At 35.9% G+C, this 24,715-nt stretch overlaps 1 protein-coding gene across 3 annotated transcripts in view; it reads right to left on the bottom strand.

The window, feature by feature from the left end:
• Positions 1 to 24,507, bottom strand: part of PCMT1 (protein-L-isoaspartate (D-aspartate) O-methyltransferase) — a 44,212-nt gene extending 19,705 nt beyond the window's left edge. For 2 of the 3 annotated variants that reach the window (XM_036222624.1, XM_016160146.2), the window contains exons 1-3: positions 24,251 to 24,507; positions 13,947 to 14,051; positions 12,701 to 12,732 (exon numbers count right to left, since the gene is read on the bottom strand). In XM_036222624.1, the coding sequence (XP_036078517.1) occupies positions 12,701 to 12,732; positions 13,947 to 14,051; positions 24,251 to 24,479 (366 nt within the window). In that variant the 5' untranslated portion in view covers positions 24,480 to 24,507. The remainder of the gene's footprint in view (positions 1 to 12,700; positions 12,733 to 13,946; positions 14,052 to 24,250) is intronic. The other variant, XR_004951357.1, reaches the window with a different exon arrangement.
• Positions 24,508 to 24,715: the final 208 nt, after the last annotated feature.

Below are 24,715 nucleotides of genomic sequence, written 5' to 3'. Positions count from 1 at the left end.
ATCATGAGAAAACAGCAGATAAATCTAAATTAGGAGACATTGTTTAAAATAACTGGCTTGTAGTTATAAATCTTCAAGACCATAAAAGACTGAGGAACTGTTCCAGATTAAAGAAAACTAAAAATATATGACAACTGAATAAAACTCCTGATATGCAATTTTCTTTTCCTGTAAAGGACATTCCTGGAGCAATTAATGAAATCTAAGTAAGGCTTGTAAATTGGTTAATAGTGGTGGATTAATGGTAATTTCCTGATTTTGATAACTGTACTGCGGTTATTTAAGAAAATATCCTATTTTTAAAGGAAAAGAGCATTCTGCCTAGAAATAACTCCCCAAATTCATAAAATATATATATAAATTTGATATATATGTGTATGTGTGTGTATAGAGAATGAGGGAAAGGGAGAGGGAAGGAGAGAGAGAGAGAAATAAATGGTAAAGCAAATACTGTAAAATGATAACATTTGGGGAACATGGGTAAAAGGTATATTGGAATTATCTGTACTATTCCTACATTTCTTTTCAGTCTGGAATTATGTTAAAATAAAAAAAATTAATCATCAGAAACAGGTAATGTTGAAAATGGAAGACAGGTTGGTAACTCCCTATTTAGAAAACTAATTTGGGTGATAAAAGCCAGAATATTCGTTATCTTGTGGATGGGAGTGGACTAGGAAAGAGCATGAGGGAGCCTTCTGGGGTACAGGAAATGTTCTGTATCTTGATCTGGGCAATGGTTACATATAAACTTTCATCAATCTGCACACTTAAGATTTGTGTGTATATCATAAATTGTTAAAAAAATTTTTGAAATACTATTTCAATCACCGAAGTATAGCTCATTACGTATGCCCTGATGTGATACAGCCAAAAGAACAATTAGGAAGTGTTCTTGAAAAGAAAAAAAGAAGAGGAACAAGTTAAATACCACTAAGAAACAATTAATCAAGTTCAAATATAGAAAATTTTATAGGACAAATGAATGAATTTTGTCAATAAATAAATGGGGCAAAAAGGGGGGAACTATTAACATTAAAAGAGACTAAGAAGGCTAAAAGATTAGGAAGATGCAATGTATGGACTTTGTTTGGATCTTGATTTAAGCAAATCCAACTGTAAAAAAAATTTTTTGAAACACCTGGCAAAGTTTGAATACAGACTAGGTATAAGATAATATTAAGGAACAGTTAGATATGATATGGCATTGTAGTTGTTTTTAAAATCTTTCAAATTTATACTTAAGTATTTAAGGGTGAAATAATATTATGTTCGGGATTCCCTTTAAAATGGTTCCACAAAAGAGAATCATAGATTTTTTTGCAAAGAGGTTTTTGCCTATAGAGTGAAAACCACCAAACCTATGAAAAAGGGTTCTGGATTAAATGACAAAAGTACTGAATTTGACTAGTTGTACATTTATTAGCCCCATGACATTGGAAATTATTTTTAGCTCATTGTTCCTCAGTTGCCATGTTGCTAAGATAAAGAGAAAAGAAGTTCCTATCCTGACTTCTTCACAGATGTATCATTGTCAATTAAAGGAATAATGTATTAAAGTACCTTATAAATCCATAAGATTTACAAATGAAAGGTATAATGCTTACATTAATGGAAATTCAACCGTTACAGCACGATGATCTGTTGCTGCTACTCTTTAAGGTACTTCAGTCATATATAAAGGTAAAATTAACAAGTAATTAAACTTTTACTCCTATTTAGTGTGTTTTTGGTAAACTCTCTTAGGAAACCTTGTATATAACTGTCAAACAATCAGTGGCTTTCCTCTTTTGCTTGGTCAGAGACTGAAATGACTTGGTTAGTCAAACAAAATCTGGTTAACGTCCTCTTTCCCTTTTTCTCCTGTTATCCTGTCCCATTCCTTCCCTTTCTGAACAGGTCTATCCTAAAACCATTAAGTTGGGCGGAGCAAGGTAGTTACCACACCGGGTTGGCAGAGCGGATGGCTGTAGTGCCCAGTCAGACGTGTCAGAGCCCGAGCAGGGTAAAGAGGGCATCTACGTGCACTCAGGAGAATGGAATAAAACAGGAGTCAGAACCCAAGCTAGGAGAGGGGGTTTCTGCACACCACAGTAGATCACTGCCAGGTGGGGTTTCTGCACACCACAGTAGATCACTGCCAGGTGTCAGAGCATGAATGGTAGAGAAGGGGGAAGTACATGGGGTGAGGAGTGGGGGACGCTGACAGCAGTGGGAAATTGGCTACCTACGGAGGGAATGATCAAATAACTATATTAAGGAGAAAGGAACCAGGTTTCTCAATAAAATAAAGTTAAATATGGGAAACAAGATAGGAAACCAAGAAACTACATTGACATAAATAAGTAATTAAGGAACAGACATTTATATGATCTCAAAGTGGCCCCCCCTCACAAGAGTATTAACTGCAAAAGTGAGTAAGAGTAACTCTACAGTGGAGAAGCCTGGCAGACACCACCTTAATCAAATGAGGATCATATCTTTAATAATGGGACCAATCAAAATTGCACACTGACAGGATTATAATGAGAACCCAGCATCACTTCTTTAATATTCCCGCCAAAGAGGCATAATTTTAATCATGAGGGAAAATTAGACAACCCCAACGGAAGAACATCCAACTAAATAACTGGCCTGAATTCTTCAAAAGAATCAAGGCCATAAAAGTCAAAGAAAGGCTGAGACTCTTCTGGATTGAAGGAGACTAAAAAAGGAATGATTCTGCTGGATCCTTTCCTATTGAGAACATCATACGGACAACTGGAAAAACTTGAAAGGACTCTGAAGCTAAATGGTGGTAATGTACCTATGTTCATGTCCTAGTTTGATGGTTATATTGTGGTTACGCAGGAGAATATCCTTGTTTAAGGAAAAAATACCCTAAAGTATTCAAGGGTGATGGGGCATCATTTCACCAACTTACTCTCAAATGGAGTAAAAGCTCTTGAAACTTTTCTGTAAATTTGAGATTATTTTGAATTAAAAAAAATAAATAAACCTGATTAAAACCTTTTCTTTGATGTTTCAAAATGGCACAATGGGACACTATCTCTGAATCATCATTATGAACTGATGTAGAGCAAGAAAGTACTAGATAGTGAAGTTTCTAATTGGAATAATTAATTCATATTGGATTAACTTTTACTGAGGAAACTGCTGGGCATATTTTATTTAGTTAAAGCTATTGTTCTTAGACAAGAGACTTAACCCAAAGGATGGAGACTATGTGGTGAGTTTGTGTACATTTTTTGGGATAAAGATCTGCAGCTTTCATCACTCTTAAAATAATCAGAATTCTCTGAGAGTTATTAATTTCCATTAATAAGACAAGTATCACACTATAAGAAAATGGAAGTAATCAAAGAAACAAAACAACTCCAATAATACTTGATTTTCCTGAATCCAGAAATCAAAGGACTAGAAGAGACTTAAGTGCCAATCCCCAAACAATAGGAAGTACTTTCCCAACCTAATTCCAAAAGAGACTAAGGAATTTTTTTTTCACGATTATATTTGCATAAGATTTGGTTTTTTTCAAAGGGGATATGCTGTTATTAAAGTCTCATTAGATTTAAAATGTTAAGGCCTTCACTCACAATTATTAGCTTTTTTTCATGTTTTTACTGCTACAGATAATATTTTTTCTGGATAACTCATGCTCACCTCTAAATCTAAAAATTAAGTTTTTTAAAAAGTTCATTTTTATAATTATGAAAAATTTCAAACCCACAGAAAAACTAGAAACACAATGAACACCCTTTTCTCCTCATACAGAATCACCAACTGTTTATAGTGTGCCATGCTATTTCACCAAACTATTTAAAAATAGGCTGTAGACATCATCATACTTCACTCCTAAACACATCTGCCAAAAAGAAAGAAAAAAACCCTAAAAATCTAGGACATCTTCCTTCGCAACCATCATTACACACTTAAGACAGTCATCAGTTTAGTACTATCTAACACATGCACCATACTCCGATTTCCTCTTTTGTCCCCAAAATGTCCTTTACAGCTTTTTTTCCCCTCAACCCATTCAAGATTCACACACTACATATGCCAATCTAGAATATTCTCCCTCTAACTCTCCTCCACCTACCACTTCTCTCTGTTCTTCAGAATACTGAATCCTTTAAGGAGCCCTATTTGGTTGTCCTACATAATACCCCATATTCCGGATGTGTCAGTTTCCTCATGGTTAGATTCAGATCAAAGACTTTTTTTAGCAAGAGCACCACACAGGGCTTGCTATGCACTTCCCATTAGATCACATCAGGAAGTGCGTCATGTTGGGCAATCTTAGGACTTGACAAATTCACCCACTCAATAAATGTGGTGACCACTAGATTACTTTATTTTCATGTCATATTTTCTCTGTTATTAATAAGTAATATGTAGAGTAGTAATTTGAGACTACATGGATATTCCTGTTCTCTAACAACCTTCCTTTTAATAGTTAGACCATTGTCTAATTCTATCATCATACTGATTACAAAACGTTATTAAAATAGTGATTTTTAAAATTCTAGGTGAGGTCAGAAACATGGTGAAGTGAGAGATGTCCCCAGATCTCTCCCCTTGAAATAACAATTAGCTGAACATCCAAAACTCAACAAAAAACAATCAAACTGCACACCAGCATGTCTGAGTGTGAGATCTGTACAAAAGAGCTACCACAGGTCAGAACTCTGGGGGTCTGACAGTGAACAGGAAGAAACAAAGAAGCTGCCTCAAGCAGCCAGAGCTCCCTGCAGGAGGTGGAGGAGAGAAGGTATGGCGAGTTCCCTGAGCAGCCCTGCTTTGGGAATGCTGTGAGCACCCCACAGCTGGCAGCAGAGCTCAGGCATCAGGGCAGAAAGCAGAGAAGTGGGGACTGCAGAAAAGAGGGGATGGCAGAGAAACAACTGTGATTATTACCAGCAGTGGTTGCAAAAAAAGAGGCTAAACCGCACCCCCCACGCCCCGATCCAGAGGGCCTCTCCTCCCATACCCTCCAAGACCCATCACTGCAGAGCCCCAGGGGAATCTGAGTAAAGAATACCAAAACTGTCACTAACACTGACAGCGACTGAGACTGAGGGTAGCGAGTGTGACTGAAGAGAAGGATAAAAAAGTGTTGTTAAGACTTTATATAAAGCAGGGATCCAAAAAGATTAGATGCCACCAAAAGAAAAATGCCGTCTTTGCAACAGGCTAAAGAGAGACCTTTATATAATAAATCTTCTTTCTGCGGGCGGGGAGTGGGGAGCAGAATACACTTCCATTAATGCCCAAGTGGAGAAACAGTCCATTAAACACCTTGATCAACAAAGGTGACAAGGTGGCTCATAAAGAAAAAGAAAACTCTCCAGAAAGTAAGCTTACAGACATAGAAATAAGTGACTTAAATGACAGAATTGAGGATGGTATATCAGAAAAAACTCAGAGAGATCTGAAACAATTCATATCAATAATTTCGGGAATTAAAAAAACAACTTGATGAGCAGAGTGAGTTCTTTAGCAAGGATACTGAAACCTTCAAAATGAACCAAATAAAACTTCTGGAGATGAAGAACACATTGCAGGAGTTGAAAAATGAAATAGCAAGCTTGGGAAATAGAGTCAGCCAAATGGAGGAAATGATCAGTGATATCGAAGACAGAAATCTAGAAATAAATCAGAGGGAAGAAAAGAGAAACTGAAGAATGAAAAATAATGACAGAGAAATCCAAGAACTAGCTGATACCATCAGGAGAGGAAACATAAGAATCATAGACATTCTTGAAGGGGAGGAAAAGGAGCAGGGATTAGAAAGCATTTTCACACAAATAGTTGATGAGAATTTCCCAAATCTAAGGAATAAGCTGGAGCTTGGAATTCAAGAAGTCAACAGAAAATCCAATTTTCTCACCCAAAAAAAGGCTTTCTCCAAGATATATTGTATTAAAATTATCAAAAATCAACAACAAAGAAAGAATTCTCAGGGCAGCCAGGGAAGAGAAGAAGGTAACCTATAAAGGAAAACCCATTAGATTATCATTGGACTTCTCAGCACAAACCTTACAAGCCAGAAAGCAGTGGAATCAAATATTTAAACTATTAAATGAAAGTAACTACCAGCCTACAATAATGTATCCAGCTAAGCTCTCCTTTAGATATGAAGGAGAAATAAAGACCTTTCCAGACATACAAAAATTGAGGGAATTCTCTGCTACGAGGCCTGCATTACAGGAAATACTGAAAGGGGTCAGCTCACCTGAAACAAAATGACAAAAAATAAATACATAACTAGGAATAAGGTGACTAGCAGGCAGACAGAAGCAGAGGAGTGCAACCCTTATTAAGAACAGGGCATTATAAGTTTAAAAATATGAAGAGATTTGCTATAGCAAGATAGCAATGAACGTTCAGCATACATAGGGGCAAACTGAGAATACTGACAGAAAAGGGGAGGAGTCAAAGATCCAAATTCACAAACGGGAATGGACATAAGGCACGCATAGAAGAAAATGGACTAATATATATATAAAACTATCCTTTATATATATATATAAAAAACTATCCTTTACATATTCGTAATGGTAACCACATGCCAAAGACTCAGAACTGAAGCATACAACGTAAAACAAGAAGGACCAGAGGGAAAACTCACAAAAGCCAATCAAAATAAAAAAAAAAAAAAAATTAGACACACAAGGACAAAGAAGCAATGGAAACACTGAACTACCAGAAGATAAAAGATAAAATGGCCATAGGAAAACCTCGTATTTCAATGATCACCCTAAATGTTAATGGGCCTGAACTCACAAATAAAAAAGCACAGAGTTGCAGATTAGATCAAAAAACAAAACCCAACCATATGCTGCCTCCAGGAGACACATACATGTCAGATCCAAAGACAAATACAGACTCAAAGTGAAAGGGTGGAAAATCATATTTCAAGCAAAAGGCATTCAGAGAAAAGTGGTAGTAGTGGTACTAAGAGATGCTGAGAGATACTTCATAATGATAAGGGAATCACTCACCAAGAAGACATAACACTTATTAATATCTATGCTCCCAATCAGGGAGCCTTGAAATATATAAAGCAATTTCTAATAGAACTAAAGGGAGAAAAAGATCAAAACACTATTGTAGTAGGGGATCTAAATACCCCACTGTCAGATATGGACAGAAAGATCATCCAAAGGCGGTCATATGAGTAAAGTTCATATCATTACAGGCCTATATCAAAAACCAAGAACAAGCCCATATAAAGAACCTAACACTTCATCTTTAAAAAATAGAAAAGGAAGAACGAATGAAGCTTAAAGTCAGCAGAAGGAAAGAAATCATCAAAATTAGAGCAGAATTAAATGAAATTGAAAACCAAAACAATAGAAAAAATAAATGCGACAAAGAGCTGGTTCTTTGAGAAGGTTAATGAAATTGACAAACCCCTGGCTAGACTCACTAAAGAAAAAAGAGAAAAGCCACTAATAAACAACATCAGGGATGAAAGAGGAGAAATGAGGACAGCCACCACAGAAATACAAAGTATCATACAATAATACTATGAAAAAAGTATATAACACCAACTTTAATACCCTAGAAGAAATGGACGAGTACTTAGAAATATACAACCTTCCTAGACTGAATCAAGGAGAACTGGAAAATCTAAATAGACTGATCAACAGTACGGAAATTGAAACAATCATCAAAAACCTACCAAAAAGTAAAAGACCTAGACCAGATGGTTTCATCAGTGAATTCTATCAAACATTCAAAGAAGATTTAATACTTATTCTCCTCAAACTCTTCCAAAAAATCGAAGAGGAGGCAATACTTCCCAACTCATTTTATGAGGCCAATGTTACCCTGATACCAAAACCTGGTCAAAATAACAATAACAACAACAAAAAAAACTACAGACCGATATCTCTCATGAACACGGATGCAAAAATCCTAAATAAGATACTACCAAACCAAATATAGCAACGTATTAAAAAGATTATACGCCATGATCAAGTGGGCTTCATCCCAGGGGCACAGGGATGGTTCAACGTATGCAAATCAATTAATGTGATACACCACATAAACGAATTAAAAAATAAGAATCATATGATCATATCAACAGATGCAGAAAACGCCTTTGACAAGATACAGCATCCATTTATGATCAAAACACTTAACAAAATTGGTATGGAAGAAAAGTACTTTAATATCATAAAGACCATATGTAACAAACTCTCAGCCAACATATACTTAATGGTGAAAAACTAAAAACCTTGGCTCTAAGGAACAAGGCAAGGCTGTCCACTATCGCCACTGTTATTCGATATTACGTGGGAGGTCCTAGTGAGTGCAATCGGTCAAGAGAAAGATATGAAAGACATTCAAATAAGAAATGAAGAAGTTACACTGTCACTATTTATGGATGACAGTATTCTCTATATAGAAAACCTTAGTCTCCACAAGAACACTAGTAGAAACAATAAGCAAATACAGTAAAGTTTCTGGATACAAAATCAACATTCAAAAATCCATTGCGCTCTTATACCCTAATAATGACGTGTCAGAAAAAGAAGTGGAAAAAATAATTCCTTTTGCAATTGCAAAAAAAAGAATACCTAGGAATACATCTAACAAAACATCTGAAGGACCTATATGATGAAAACTATAAGACCTTATTAAAAAAATCAAAGACATAAAGAAATGGAAAGATATTCCATGTTCTTGGATTGAAAGAATCAACATAGTTTAAATGACCATATTACCTAAAGCATTATGTAGATTTAATGCAATCCCCATCAAAATCCAATGGGCATGTTTTAAAGAAACAATAAAAAATCATCAGATTTATATGGAAGCACAAAAGATCCCAAATTGCCAGAGCCATTCAGAGAAAAAAGAACGAGGCTGGAAGCATCATTCTGCCCGACTTCAAATTATGCTACAAAGCGACAGTAATCAAAACAGCATGCTATTGGCAGAAAAACAGACACACAGACCAGTGGAACAGAATTGAGAGTCCAGAAATAAACTCATATCTATGTGGGCAAATAATTTTTGACAAAAAAGCCAAAAAATATACAAAAGGAAAGCATCTTCAATAAATGGTGCTAGAAAAACTGGAAGGCCACCTTGCAAAAGAATGAAACTAATCCCCGCACACCAAAATTAACTCAAAATGGATTAAGGACCTTAGTATAAGACCTGAAACAATAAAATGCCTAGAAGAAAACATAGCAACGTTGGACTTAAAGAGGTTTTTATGAATTTGACCTAAAATGCAAGGGTAGTAAAAGCAAAAATAAATGAAGTGTCGACAAGGTAAAGAAAAAACCATCTGAATGAGAAAATATATTTGCAAGCAACACCTCCGATAAGGGCCTTATATCTGAAATATACAAAGAACTCATACAACTCAGTAACAACAAAAAACCAAACAATACAATTAAAAATGGGCAGAGGACCTGAACAGGCACTTCTCCCAAGAAGATATACAAATGGCCAACAAACATATGAAAAGATGATCATCACTGCCAGTTATTAGGGAAATACATATCAAAACCACAATGAGATACCACTTCAATACCTGTTAGAATAGGACAAGTAATAAGAAATGTTGGCAAGGATGCTGAGAAAAGGAACTCTCATTCACTGCTGGTGGGACTGCAAATTGGTATAGCCACTATGGAAAACAGTATGGAGGCTCCTCAAAAAACTAAGAACTGATCTATCATGTGACCCGGCATTCCCTCTACTGGGTATTTACCCCAAAGACCTGAATCTCATATCCAATAATATATTTCCATACCAATGTTCACGGTAACATCATTCATGGTGGCCAGGACATAGAAGCAACTGAAGTATCCTAGGACAGATGACTGAATAAAGAAGAGTGATACATATATACAATGGAATATTACTCAGCCATAAGAAGAGATGAAATATTGCCATTTGCAATATCATGGATGGACCTCAAGATAATTATTCTAGGCAAAATAAGCCAGACAAAGTGGTAAACCACATGATATCATTTATATGTGGGATATAAACCTAAAAGCAACAAATGAACAGGACAAACAAACAGAGACTCATGGACAATAGACTAGTGGTTACCAGAGAGGAGGGGAAAGGGAGGTGGAAGGAGGTAAATGGAGTAAAAGGGGTCAAATATATGGTGACCAAAAGAAGAAATCTAACTATGGGAGGGGAACATGTAATGCAACATACATACATACATACATTTATATATATGTATACTGTTAAATTGTAAAATAAAATAAAATAAAAATAAAGGCTCTGAAGAAAAAATTGTTAAACACAGAATTACCACATGGTCCAGCAATTCCAAGTAGATACCCAAGAGAACTGAAAATACATGTAGAGACAAAAACCTGTATATTACTGTTCACACTAGCAGCATTCATAGTAGCTAGAAAGTGGAAACCACTAAAATGTCCATCAACTGACAAATGAACAAAATGTGGTATATAGCCATACAATGTAATATTATTCTTCAATTAAAAGAAATTATGCACTGATGCATGCTACAACATAGATAAACCTTGAAAATTCTGTGCAAAAAATAAAAATCCAGTCATAATTCCACTTACGTAAAATGTCCAGAACAGACAGAGAAACAAAAGCAGATTAGTAGTTGTCAGGTGGATGATCTAAATGGGTACGGGGTTCCTTTTTTAAGGTGATGAAAACATTTTGAAATTAAAGTAGTGATGTTTGCAAAATCTTGAATAGACTAAAAATCATAGACTGGCACACTTTAAATGGGTGAAGTTTGTAGTATATGAATTATATCTTAATAAAGCTGTTATTTTTTGTTTAAAAAAAATGCATCCTTTGCCATTGAGTTATTGCCATGTTTTGTTTGGCAATGACAGTCAGCACCAAACTTCAAGGGAAAAAAACAATTCACACAGTATTTCCCTTAACATCTAAAAAGACCACTCCAGTCAATTTTCCAAACATGTTGCATACCAATTTTCTAAAATAACTTTTAGGATTAAATGAATGTTTCCAAATAATCTTTCATTTTATGTAGCTAAAACTGCTTGCAAGGATCTTAAGATTATCACTTTTCTTTTAAATGGTTAATTTCTTTGACTAGGTAATGCATTAAAAAGCCATTCCCATTCTATGGGTTAAAAAAAAAGAGAAAGAGAAAGAAGTTGATAACATATAGAGGGGACAGAGTGAAAAGCAGATCTCACTTCCACTCCTATCCCTCCAATCATTGAATTCCCTACCTTAGAAGAAATCGTTTTTAGTTTTCATGCCTACAGGAAGGCATGCGTACATATGTGTGTATAATTTGTTTTTGTATGTTAAAGAATACTCAATACTATTCTGTACTCTACCTTCGTGCTTAATGTTTTCTGAAGATCTTACCATATTTACACAGAGCTTCCTCATTTAAAAGTTTCACAGCATTTCACTGAGTGTACTATAATTTATTAACCATCCACTATTAGTGGGCTATTAGTGACTGCTATTTTTCCTATTGTAAATAGTGTACCAATGAATATCTTTAAGTCATTTTGGACTTGTAAAATTTACTATGGGATAAATATCTTGAAATAAAACTAGAGAGTCTAAGATACGTTTCACATTTTATAGGTATTGTCATATTGCCTTCCAACACTATCAATGTACTCTCCCACCAAAAAAAAAAAGTATATAACTGCCAATTTCCCATTTCCAATACAAAGTGTCAAACTTTTTGATCTCTGACAATCTAGGTGAAAAATGGTATTGCACTGTAGTGCTAATTTGCAATTTACTAACTATAAGTGAAGATGGCATTTTTTTCATTTGTTTAAATACCAATGTCAATTGTATTTCTTTTTCTATGAACTATCATTCTTACACTTCGCCCATTTTCTTTTGGGCTTTTACTTAATTTACAGAATATACACACATATATATGTATATATGTATATGTAGAAATTTGCCTTATACTTCTTTCAATTTGTTTATAACATATTTTCTCTGCGGAAATCTCAAACTTTTATAATGCAAAAAATGCCAGGTTTTTTAAGGGTTTGTCTTTGTTCATGTCTTAAGTCATTTTACTTGGTGTTTATATTTTCCTATATTTCTTCTAGTATAATTATCAGTTCACTAAGAATATAGACGTATAATTTATTTTAGTAAAAGAAGGTTCTAAGTTTAAATAAGAGCTTCTCTAACCCCAAATACTTGCAGAGAATCAGAAAAGCTATTGTTCTTTTCACCAAAACCAACAGAGTACTCATTCAAATAACTGACATTTAAAACCCAAGAAAATTCCCAACAGATTAAAAGTGCTACATAATGTAAAACAGTTCCTTCTGAAAGTTATACAGCTGCTATACTTGACCAGTCCGTAATAAATTTTCCAAATAAAATATAATATTCAATTGAGATTTTGATAGTATGTTCATTATTTGACATATTCTCTCCCTTAAGTCATCACTAAACAACCTCTTATACCTAATTTTTACATGATTCGGTCTACCAATGGCAACCACCAAAAACTTTAATGACAGTTTCTATCAAGAAGAGTGCCTTCTATATACCAAGTATTAATATGTTCATTACCAATTTACTATAATTCATAGATGATAAAATTGATATAACTAAAAGTTTAAAACTTTCTTTAAATCTTTGACTGAAGAAAATGATCTTAGAGGCAACACGGGATCCATCAGTACCCGAATGACCAAAGTTAACTTACCATGTGCGGAGCACTGATTGTTGCTTGGAAACCTGCAAAAGAAGAGAACTACTGATACATTCAGCTGCAAAAACATACCTAACAGTCTACGTAATTCCTTTTCTAACATCCATAAATTACCTTTCATAATATTTTTCATTTTTATGAACTCAAGGAAACAGAACTTTTACTTTGCACATTAGAGTACTATTATGCATCAGTTAAAATTTGAAAATACAATCACGCCAAAGGCTACTGTGCTCATGAAATACAATAGTCCCACTATTTCTAAAGATTTTTTCTCCTGTATAGTTAGCTAAGAAAGGAAGAATCTCAGTAAGTTGAGATGATCAATTTATGACTTTTCTTTCAGATTTATAAAAAGAAGAAAAGCTTCCATATATAATAGGTATACAAAATCTTTGTAAAATTAAACTGCTTCCTAGTTGTCAACTTAAAAAAAAAAAAAAACTAGACCAACCAGCAAAGTGCCTTAAGAGATAATAAACTACTTCCAATATATTCTTTATACTATCACCCAATATAAATTCACACAAACTTTTCTTAGTTTTTGGCTTTTAGTTTTTTTTTTCTTCCAGTACTGCTTTCTCAAAACTTATTTACCTGCTTCTGCACCTGAAGCAATTTTCACTGAGCGGTGGTAGCAGGTGCCTTCGGGGTTCAGAAGCTCCTCAGGATCTTCTCTGCTGACTGTTAATAGTGCTTCAAAAGAAGACAGCATGGCAGCCTGCCGACAGAATCCTGAGGCACTTCTAAAGCCTCAAAGGCGCCCACTGCCAAGGCTCAGCAGTTCAGCAAAACCTGCTTCAGGAGAAGGAGTTAAATATGGAACTTTCTAAAATCAAGCAGAAGTCAAAAAATCAGGGCATGTGAAACAGAAGTCAGTAACAACCATACTTTTTCCTTGAGCTAATGAGAAAAACAACCTTAGTCAACATTTAAGGCCCCTAAGGAAAACTTGGGACTCAGCTTAAACTGTAAATTTTCATTCAAAATATATTTTAAGAAAACTTGTTTAAAAAAATTCTTTACATATATGTTGTTTGAGAAGATAGAAGAGATGCTTCATATATTTGTAACATCATTTTATTAAAATGGATTGTTCGGGATTATAAAACTTACTAAGGCATAAAATTCAAACTAGCAAGGTAATAATAGATAAACGTGTGCCTCGGTCTATTTTTATTTACAAAAATTATAGTGTAAATGAGTAAAAATGTAACATCTTCAAAAATCCAAAGTTTACCTATTGATTGTGGAGAATCCATATAAGGGTTACATTTTGCATAGTGGGAGCGGTCGGTGGCCAGCATTACTTCAAATACTTTATCTGTCTTGATGATTCCATTTTCTGAAATGAGAGAGGCAAATATTTTAAGCTGGGAGTAAAATGATCAGATGTACTTTAGATGTACTATGGCTGTGTCATGGAGACTGGACTGAAAGAGAACAAGATTAGAAGTTGCTGCTATGGCCCAGGTAATCTCAATGTGGTCTTTAAAACAGTAAGAATGGAGAAAAGTAGAGGATTTGAGTTACATTTAGTAGGTAGTATATACCTGCCTGATTAGATTTGGGGGAGAGAGGGGGTAATGGTTGAGATGCTAATGTCCTGTATTGATTTGAAAAATCCTGGAAAAGGATCAGAGTTAAGGAGAAAAAGAATTATTTATTCAGTTGGGGGCTATCAACCATAGAAATGGAGATATTCAATGGCAACCACAGAAGTGAATGAAAATCAAGCAGATAAACTATTACAGAGATCAAGAGAAACAAATTTTTCAAAAAGGAAAGTAAGGTCAATAAAATAATATTTGGTTCCCCCAACTATCAATTCTTTCCTCACAGATCTAAACTCTGTAACAATAAAGGAATGAACTTGACTTTAACAATCCAGAAATAAATATTTTTAACCAAACCGTGCTTTGCTAAAAACTACTGAATTTTACAATTTAAATGGATTGAGTATACAGCATTAAATTATACTTTAGTAAAGATGTTTTAAAAAAATTTAGTAGGACTGGAGGTGGCGACCAGTTGAAGCACTGCTTCTGGGAGAGAATCAGATAAACAGGGAAAGGATGGTGCCTCTTCATGTGGCAATGAAGTGAAAGAAGAAGAGAAAATTAAGGATCCTGCAGAAAGAAAAGAGGAACAAGACATATCAACTATTTCCCTTTTCTCACCACTACTACCAACATCATCATTCACTAAAGAAACGGCAAGTCACTATACTGACAAAAGGTATTCATGAACTGTAAAAACAGAGGGGAAAAGCTCCATTCAAAACTACTATATATATAAAAAAAGCAAATAACATATCAGCTGATTAAACAGAATCCAATATTTAAAGCTATATTATAAAAAAAAAACTTAACAGAAAGTAAGTAAAAGTATTACCAGGAACAATCAACTTCAAGACATGCACAAATAAAATTATCAGACTTTAAAGGCAAGGAAAAAAACTCTTCGGAGCCTCAAGGCAAGAAGATTAAGTTACCTAATAAGGATAAAAAAAAAAAAAATCAGGCAACCATTAGGTTTCTTAAGAGCAACATTCAAAGCAAAGAAAGAATCAAGAAGCATTTTCAAGATTTCAAAGAAAGTGCAAGTTGACAATAAAAAGGAGCAAACTACTGATACACCCGAGGACACAGATGAATCTTAAGAGCACTAATCTCAATAAAAGAAGCCAGACAAGGCTATACACTATAAGGTCCCAAATATATTGAATTTTAGAAAAGTCAAACTTATAGTGGCAAAAGGGTTGGGGATGAAAAGAGATTAATTTGAAAGGGGCATGAGGGAACTTTCTAAGTGAAAGAATTAGCAAACTTCTGTAAAGATCCAAATAGTAAGTAATTTAGGCATTGCAGGCTATATAGCTTCTGCTGCAACTACTTAACTTGGGAGATGTACTACAAGAACAGCCACAGACAATACTAAATGAAAGGGCGTGGATGTGTTAAAATAAATCTTTATTTCTAAAAACAGGCAGCAGGCCAGATTTGGCTAATGGGCTGCAGTTTGCTGATCCCTGCTATTTATCATTAGGGTGGCGGTAACACACTGTATTTGTCAAATTTTTCTAATTGTAACCTCAAAATTGGTGAATTTTCATGTAAATTATATCTCAATAAAGCTGATTTTTTAAAAGTGTAAGCCAAGGATTTTATACCCAGCCAAGCTGTCTTTTCAAATATCAAGGTCATAGGGAAAAAAAAAATTTATGTGCAAGAACTCAGAGAATGCTGAACACAAAGCTCTTCCTAAGAAATCTTAGAGGATATGCTTCATCTAACCCAGATAAGCTGGGATATATCAGCAAAGGACACATGTCCAATTGTAGAGCAAAGACTAAAACGAGGGTGGAGACATGGGTGGAATAATAATACTTAAGTGTTATTTGTTCTGACAAAGTAGGAGGACTGCAACCACAAACAATGGAAGGAGAAAACGGGCCAAAGTAGCATCAGATCACTGTCATACAGGTAATAGGAGGAATTGAAGGACACCATTCAATACTAACTGACTGAATAGTAAATAGTTAAGAAAAAGGTAGTTTAAAGACACTGTAAAAGGTATAAATACAAACCCTCCAAATAACAAAGGAGTATTTTTAAAAATTAGCAAACAAGGCAGGCACACCAAATAGAGAAACAGTGTAAATATAGTCACAGACTGGCAAAGACACGCTTATATCATCTTTCCATTTTAAAATATTATAAGTTTTAAATAAATTAACCCAAATAGAAAATATTTCAACACAAATAAGCTTTAGGAAAGCTACTTGAAAAGGTTATTAAAATAAAATGGTGAAATAAGGGAAAAGATTTTTTAAGTTTTAAAATCAGAATAATAATAGAGATATCATTTACTGAATATTTACCAAGCACCAGACAAAATCCTAAGTACATCACATACACTATCGCTTTTAAGATATGAACTTATGGACTATGATGAAATTGAATTTAAATAAAAGACCAGGTTGTTCAAAATCACAGAGCAAATAAAGGCCATTCAAACTGAGATGTTAGATTCCTCTTGACCACTTTACTCTACTGCTACTAATATATTCAAATAGCTTAGTGATGTCTACTAATTCGTTTCCCAAAATAATTCTTGAGTGGTTCATGTGCCCTGAATGCAATTCAAATTCAAGACAGGTGATTCATCTTTCCCAGTTAAGGGAGTCTTAGAAGCCATCAAATCTAATCACATAAATCTATACCATGATCTCTACTTGAAGAGTTCCACAGGCAAGGAACAGCCCTTTCTACATTCATACCACTCTATCAGAACACTTCCCTGTATTACAATAAAATCTCCCTCTTTATAACTCATTTACATGAACCCTTAGTGCTGTTCTCTGAAGCCACAAAGGATATACTGAATTTTCTATCCGGCTAAGCTTTTTACATACCTGAAGACATATAATGACCACTTCAAGTCTTATCTTTTTCGGGTTAAGTAGCCTCACTCAATAATTCAATTATTAATCAGTTTTTAAAACCATCATCATATTCACTTATCATTCTTCTCTAGATGGATACTCAGAGTGTGACATCTAAAATCAAACATATTGTTCAAGGCACATTCTAAAAATCAAAGTAAATTAAAACTATTACCTCCCTTAAGTTAAATAATATACTTCTATCAAATATGTGAGCTCCTTTGGCTATTTTCTTAGGCCATAGAAACAAAAGAAATGTACTAAAAACCCAAATGGTTTTAAAAAGTTGAACACATACAAAAAAGGGGGGGGAAAGCTGAATACATAAAGGTTCAGAATAAAACTTTATCAGGCCATTATTGGGTGGTTTTCAAAATTTTCAAAAGGTTCTTATTATTTATTTTTGCTCAGAATTCCATATTTAGAATGATGCCTAAACCAAGCTATATTAACTAAGTCATTAATTCATTTTCCCTTTTTTGGTAATCTGGCATCTATAATTGCCAGTGCCCTAAATATTTCTGGCAAACAGCAAAGTAATTTAATGTTTCACTTTGGGTGTATAGCCTTAATTATGAATAAATGGGCAATTACCATTAAGCTTTCTGAAATAGTGAACAGCTTTGGAACCACCCATACCCAATTCCCTGCACCCTACAGACCAAGGACCCTAATGAAATAATGTTGGTCTAAACATGCAATTGATCCAAATGAGAAGTTAGTAGGATTCAAAAGGAGAATGCAATAGAATTAAAGCTATAAGGCAAATAATTTTAAAAACAAAAAAAAATTAGAGCCACATTAAGAAAGTTATGTTTCTCTTTCCAACTTGAGGAGTGAGGAATGGTGCAGAGGAAGATAAATTCCAAGAAAGAAACAAAAATACCACACAAGAGTCATGATTTAGATATGAAGAAAACTAAACTGTAGCAGAATTTCAAGAAACTAATGAAGTGTAAAAAAAGGGAAAACATTTGACTACTTCTGTAGCTGAGAGGTCTGTGATAATAGACACAAATAGAGAATAAACTCGTAGCGCACTATATAGCTCAACAAAATACTGAAACAGTTATACAATTACTGATGATTACTGATATTAGACACTTAAAAATCAACAAAATGCAAAAGATTTATTTACTGCTCAGAACAACATGTAAATGTTAACTTTGACAATGTAAAAGCCACTCATTAAGATGAAAAATGAGGACCGCTCCTTAATATCCTTTCTTACAAAGTGGAGGAGCTTAGAGGTAGTGTCAGTTTGGAACAAGAAGTTGAGATTGAAATATATTTCTCAAAGTTACAAAGGTAACCACAAAAGAGGAAGCAAAAACTATGTCAGCAGGAGGGAGGTTTGTAGGGTATAAATACCCACCTATCTTAATAGGAGGTCAGTAGATGATAGTTAAAGTTGATAAAACAAGGAACGGTGTAAGCATATGATTTAGAGACATGAAGATAATTACAAGAAACAAAAACAGTTAAAAATGGTTTGCTCTAGACAATGAGTCTGGCGGTGGGAAGGAACAGAATATGTAACTATTTTTCATTACAAGCTCTTCTTGTTATCTTTTAACCACATACGTATGTTACTTACTTAAAAATTAATCTTCTTAATTCTAACCTTGTTATCAGAGATAGTATGTATTCATACAGATGTATATACAATACGTGTGCACATGCATGCACACGTGTGTGTCTGTCCTCTAATTAACAAGATGTAGATGTGGTAGGGACTCCTTTTCTTTCATAGTTGTAGGATTTGAATTGGGTGCATTACTTAGCATCTCTGCACTTATGTGTAGTCTTACAATTAAGTTCCTGTTAATGGAATATGTGCAGAAATTATATATGCAATGTCCATATCATGCCCTTAAAAGGAATGGGGTTCTTCTCTTTCCCCATTTTTCCCCCACCAGCTGGAATATTGAAATGATAGAGGTAAACCATCTTTAACCTTGCAGATGAGGGAAAGACTTTAGGGAGTGCAACAAGAAAGAAGGCTCCCAGGCGCTCAATATCATGGAACCACCACATTAGCCCTGAACTACTTATACTTGAAAACTAATCTTGGTTAAGCCATTGTTATTGAGGTCTTTGTTCTAGCAGCAGAATGGGTACCCTAATGCACAAGGTATATGAGGATAAAAATGAGATCAGTCTGAAGAACAGGACTGGAGTTAGAGCACAGGAATAGGTTGTGTAAGTTCCCAAAGAGGCCTGAAAACTAAGCAAGAGGTGTTTATACTTGATACTGTAAGTGACAGAAAGCCTGGGCAGAAAAGTGACATGACAGAAAGCAGTATACTATGAAAATTCATATAATGTGTAAAATAGTTCTGAAGGTAGGGAAATTGAGAGTATAATGACCAATTAGACACTTGGAGGGTTATTACTCCATATACGAACTAAGCTAGGCTAGGCTAGAATCAATGAAAATATAGTGAAAGGGATGGCTGTGAAAGGCATTTGTAAGAACTATAGCAGATCCTTGAATAATGTCATTTTTTCAGATGTCATTTTATTACAATGCTAAGGGGGGGGGGGACAATTCCCAGCTGGAGCCACTGTCTGTGTGGAGTTTGTACATTCTCCTCATGTCTGTGGGTTTTCTCCCAGTACTCTGGTTTCCCTAGACATCCCACAGATATGCACATTAGGTTAACTGGCATGTTGTAATTGTACCAGTCTGATGAGTGTGGGTGTGTGTGATGTGCCCTCTGATGGAAAGGCATTCCGTCCAGGATGGGTCTCACTTTGAGCCTTGAGCTGCCTGGATAGGCTTCTGGCCACCCAGGACCCTGAGCTGGAATCAGTGAGTTGGAAAATAATGATCTTGTTTTTTATTAATGTTTCTTAAATATATATGTATACCTCACATTTATTTTGTTTAACATAGAAATGTTTTAAGTCTTTATTTGGGTGATGTTTTTGTGACTAGCAATATACCTTAGGAACTTATCTCTTATTTATATTAATTAATCTATTGTAAAACTGGTTTCATTTTGTGTTGTTTTACTTAAAGTTGCAGTTTCCAAGAACCTACGGATGACATTAAGTGAGGACTTACTATATTGAGTTAATCTGGTGACAGTCTGAAAGAATCAATTACTACTTCAAGATTTCTGATCTAAGAAAATAGAGGAATGGAAGCAACCCTGCAGAAACGGAAAAGAAGCGGGCCTGTGTTGGTATGAAGCCCTGAAAACACAGGTAAGAAAACAAAGCTGCAGGTGGATTTTAAGCCATACAGAAACTTTCTGTAAGCTTGTCACAAAGTTACATCTCGATAAAAGAAATATTACATTATATTAGTTTATATGACTTGAATGGTTGTTAATCATCTACTCTATATTTCTTCTTAACTATCAACATTCAAGGGGAAACATGAAGAAATGAACAAAACAGTCGCCTTTTACTTCCCATCTAGAAGATTAGGCGTAAGTGGTAAGTAGAGCTGAGACTCTCTCAGTACAGGAAATCTGAAAGGTGTTAGGTTTAAATTCACTCTATAATTAAAGAAGAATTTTAAGTGATGGCCAGTTATGATAAAGTATATCATGTAAGTACCGAGGATTATTTAAAAATACATCTTTCTTTAAACTGATCGCTCTTAAGAGAAGAATGACTATAAAGTTAACTGTTTTAACACTAATTCTATCGGAGGATGTTCCTTGGGCTCCACACGCCTGTGACAAACTAAAGTATGCAAAACTGAAAACCAAACATTAACTTCTGTGGTTCTCTCCTAAAACACACACACACAAACACACACTCCACAGGTGATTTAATGCAATCCATGATGCAATTAAAATTACATAATCTTGGATCTGAAAGCATCTTTAGAGATCTAGCATACAGTCAAAGCTGAAGACAAGTCTCTTCTATAATACCCTGTAGACTGAAATGGTCAATCATGCTTTGCTTCAACATATCCAGTGACAGAAAACACTGTTTTTCAAAGCCAGCTCTTTGGTTATTAGAATAGCTTTGTGAATACTTTCTTATAATGAGCCAAAATCTGCCTCCCATTTATTCTGGTTTGACACTTTACTTCATGACATTCTTCAAATATTTAAACACTATTGCTCTCTTAAGCTTTCTCATTATTAAACCAAACAACCTCAATCCTATCTAGTCATCTTACAAAATGCTGATGCCTTATCTTGATCATCTTTGTTTGAAAAATCTGTGGTTTTTTAACTGCTACTCATAATGCACACTGGCCGGAGCTAAATGCAATAGTGATTAAACTTGTGGAACAACACAATGAAATGAAGGTCACATTAAATAGAATGTAATACAACCTAGAAACTAGATTCAGTACTGTTCAGCAGAACAACTTATAATGGAAATATTCTACATCTACATGGTCCAACAGACTAGCCATTAGCCTCATGTGGCTGCTGAGCTCTTAAGATGTGGTTAGTATGGCTGACTCCAGGAACCCCTTCGGATACCAAAATCTGTGAATACTGGGCTTAAGTCCCTTATATAAAATGGCATATAACAAACAATGCATACAGTCAGTCCTCAGTATCTGCAGATTCCCAACCATAGATCAAAACTACTGTTTTCAACCGGGGGTTGGTTGAATCTGGGGATGCCAAATCAGGGATACGAAAGGTTGTCTTTATAGTTATTGAAAAAAATCCATTTATAAGTTGACCCATGAAGTTTAAACCCAAGGGTCAATTCTACAAATTCTTGAGAGCCATCTGTCTTAGTTGGTTTTTAACAAGCTCTCCAGGTGATCCAGAGATTTTGAAACACGCTTAAGTTTTAGACTACTGTTCTAAGTTACTTCAAAACAGTTGTCATCATTAACACAAGCTATGCGATATAATAAGAAGTACCACTAGTCTAAAATAATCTATAAATGGTAAATCAACTATGACATTATATATGATCTATTTTCTTTTAAAAGAAAAGCTCAGTAGATATTTTCAACAATTTTAACATTAAAACAAAACCCATCGCAAACTTCATTTCTTTTAAAAAAAATTAAAACTGCAATTTGCTTCCTCTTCCAGCTTGCAGATCCCTTTTCACTTCAATATCATATAATCTCGTTTTAATCTTTCCCTAAAGATTAAATTAGAAGGCTTTAGGTTAGAAAGAATATGGAGCAGTAGAATAACCAGGAAAAAGAGAAATTTTTTCCAATTTGTGCCAACTGACCAATTGAAATTTTTACATGAACAAATCTTACTTTTATAATAAACCAATAAATAAAAATGAACTCTATTAGCTAGATTTAGCAAGAAGTTGAAACTAAAGTTGCACGAGCTTTATAAAAGAAGCTAAACAATGGGTATTCTAATTTCCTCTTACCATAGATCTAATATAAAACTAAATATTTGCAATATCAACATGCATATTAAATATTTGCTGACAGAAAAAATCCTTAGAAATTTCAGCTAATAGTAATGCAATACATTAAAGTGATTAAAAAAACCACTGAGAAAAGATATAGTCTTGGCTTACTACAAATTTGGCTCCAAAAGGAGAGACTTTAAGAGCCTGATTGATTACAGACTTTTGTCACAGCCAAGTGTCTACTACAATAACCTGCCGGTGGAAAATTACTTAATCACAATTCATGAGTAGAATGTTTCAGATGTGTATATTGCAATAGCAGGAAATTGATTATTTTTAAAAATATAATAAAAATATTTACAATATATTGAGCTTATCTGCAATCCATGGGGAACCTAAATCACAACATATAAATGTCCACTTCCAATAAAGTATCCTTCCATAAAGTGAATACTGAATACTGACAATGCTTGGCAGAATTTTAAAATCTAAATAGTCTCCATTACTAAGCACTGAGGCCACAATTTCCAAGTATTACTGTTTAAAAAAAAGTCAAATGACTAATATTAAGTACTAACCATGCACCAGACAATGCTATTTATTTCTCTCTCATCTTGGTATTACTAGCACTGATTCAAGCACCTACTGTACATTTAACTGACATTTATGAAAAAAAGGAATGAGCATTAAGTTAAGAAGATTCAAAGATTTAAGTCCCAGAGGTTACAATTTGAATTAGAAAACATGACAAACACATGAAAAATTCATCTATGACAATTAAAAATGCCACGTGGTAGGATATAATTATTTGCAAAGACAGTGCTATCAACTCTGACCAGAGTGAGAGTATTATGGGCTGCGGGTTCTCCTGGTCTCCCGATAAGACAGCGACACTATATTTCAATTTAAAAAAATAAAGTGACACAGCACTCATCCGAACCCTACAATTATCATCAGAGAAATGAATACCATAACTGAAGAAAATGACATAAAGAAACTTCCATACAAGGCTTTTAAAGCATTTGGTAGTCCTGAAAGAAGTTAAAACATTCCACATACACAATCATTCTTTGGATCCCAGGACCTCTAAAGACTCCTGAAATACCAGTCTCTCAGGAACAGCATACCCTGATTATTTCTTCCTCTGGCCCCCCACGAAGCTTTCCACTGGACAGCAGCCCCAGAAATTTCTCCCAGCATCCGCAATGACAACACTCTCATCTTCCTCTCCCTCCCCTCGCCTGTATCAGACGGAGGCATCTCCCTCCAGAGGAAAAAACGGAGGGCGGGGGAGGCAGGATAGGAGAGAGCTTGCAGTGAGGTCGATTATAAGGAGGAGAAAGGTGAAACAACGCGGGGGACAGGGTGGGGTCCCTTCAATTCCAGCCGGTCTCCAGGAGGCCTGGCCAATAACTCCCCACCCCGCGTGCACGCCCCTCGCCCGCCAGACCAGGAGGAGCTGGTGACGGACTCGAGTGACAGTCCCACCACCTGTGCCGCGCCCCTTCTCCCCAGGTCCCCGGGGAGACAGACGCCTGCCCCTGTCCCATCAGCAGCGGCCACGGGCTCTTTCCCCTTCCAGTCCACGTCGCCGTTAAGTGACAGGTCCCGAGGGACGCGATTGCAAGCGCATGTCGTTCAGGACTACTGGTGCAAGCCTGCGCCGAAGCCCGCTAGCAGGCATCGGCGGGTAGAAAGAACGTTCCGGACGGCCTGGGGGACTCGGTCCAGGCCTGGCCTGCCCTAGTTGCCCCACACCCGGCAGGAATGGCACTTACTGCGGAGATTGTGGATTAGCTCCGAGTGGCTGGCGCCGCCGGATTTCCAGGCCATCGCTAAGCACACCCGGAGCAGGTACAGAATCACCTTCAGCGCGGCGACGGTGCCCAGCAGCTTCCCCAAGAGTGAGACCACCTCCCACACGGTCACCGCCCAGCTCGCGTCCCTGCTGTTACCGCCGCTGTGACTGCCGTCGCCGCTGCTGCCGCCACTGCGTGCTCCCGGCATACCCCGCGGCACGCATGCGCTCTGTGACGCCGCGCGGTCTCGGGTGCGGCTGGGTGGGGCTGGAGGCGGGGGTTGATTGGAGCCCAGCCACCCGCACCCGTGGGTGCTGGGGCTGCGGGGGACCGGAGGAGAAGCCAGACAGAGTCAGCGCCGCCGCCGCGTGCCCTTTTATGATCCCTTGGGCTGCAAACCACCTCCTAGTTAGGTTCCCCTGGCGGCGTGGGCCCCGCTGCGGT

This window comes from Rousettus aegyptiacus, unplaced genomic scaffold, assembly GCF_014176215.1.
Source record: "Rousettus aegyptiacus isolate mRouAeg1 unplaced genomic scaffold, mRouAeg1.p scaffold_m13_p_1, whole genome shotgun sequence".
Lineage (NCBI taxonomy): Eukaryota > Metazoa > Chordata > Mammalia > Chiroptera > Pteropodidae > Rousettus > Rousettus aegyptiacus.
This window is presented reverse-complemented; position numbering and strand designations above follow the sequence as displayed.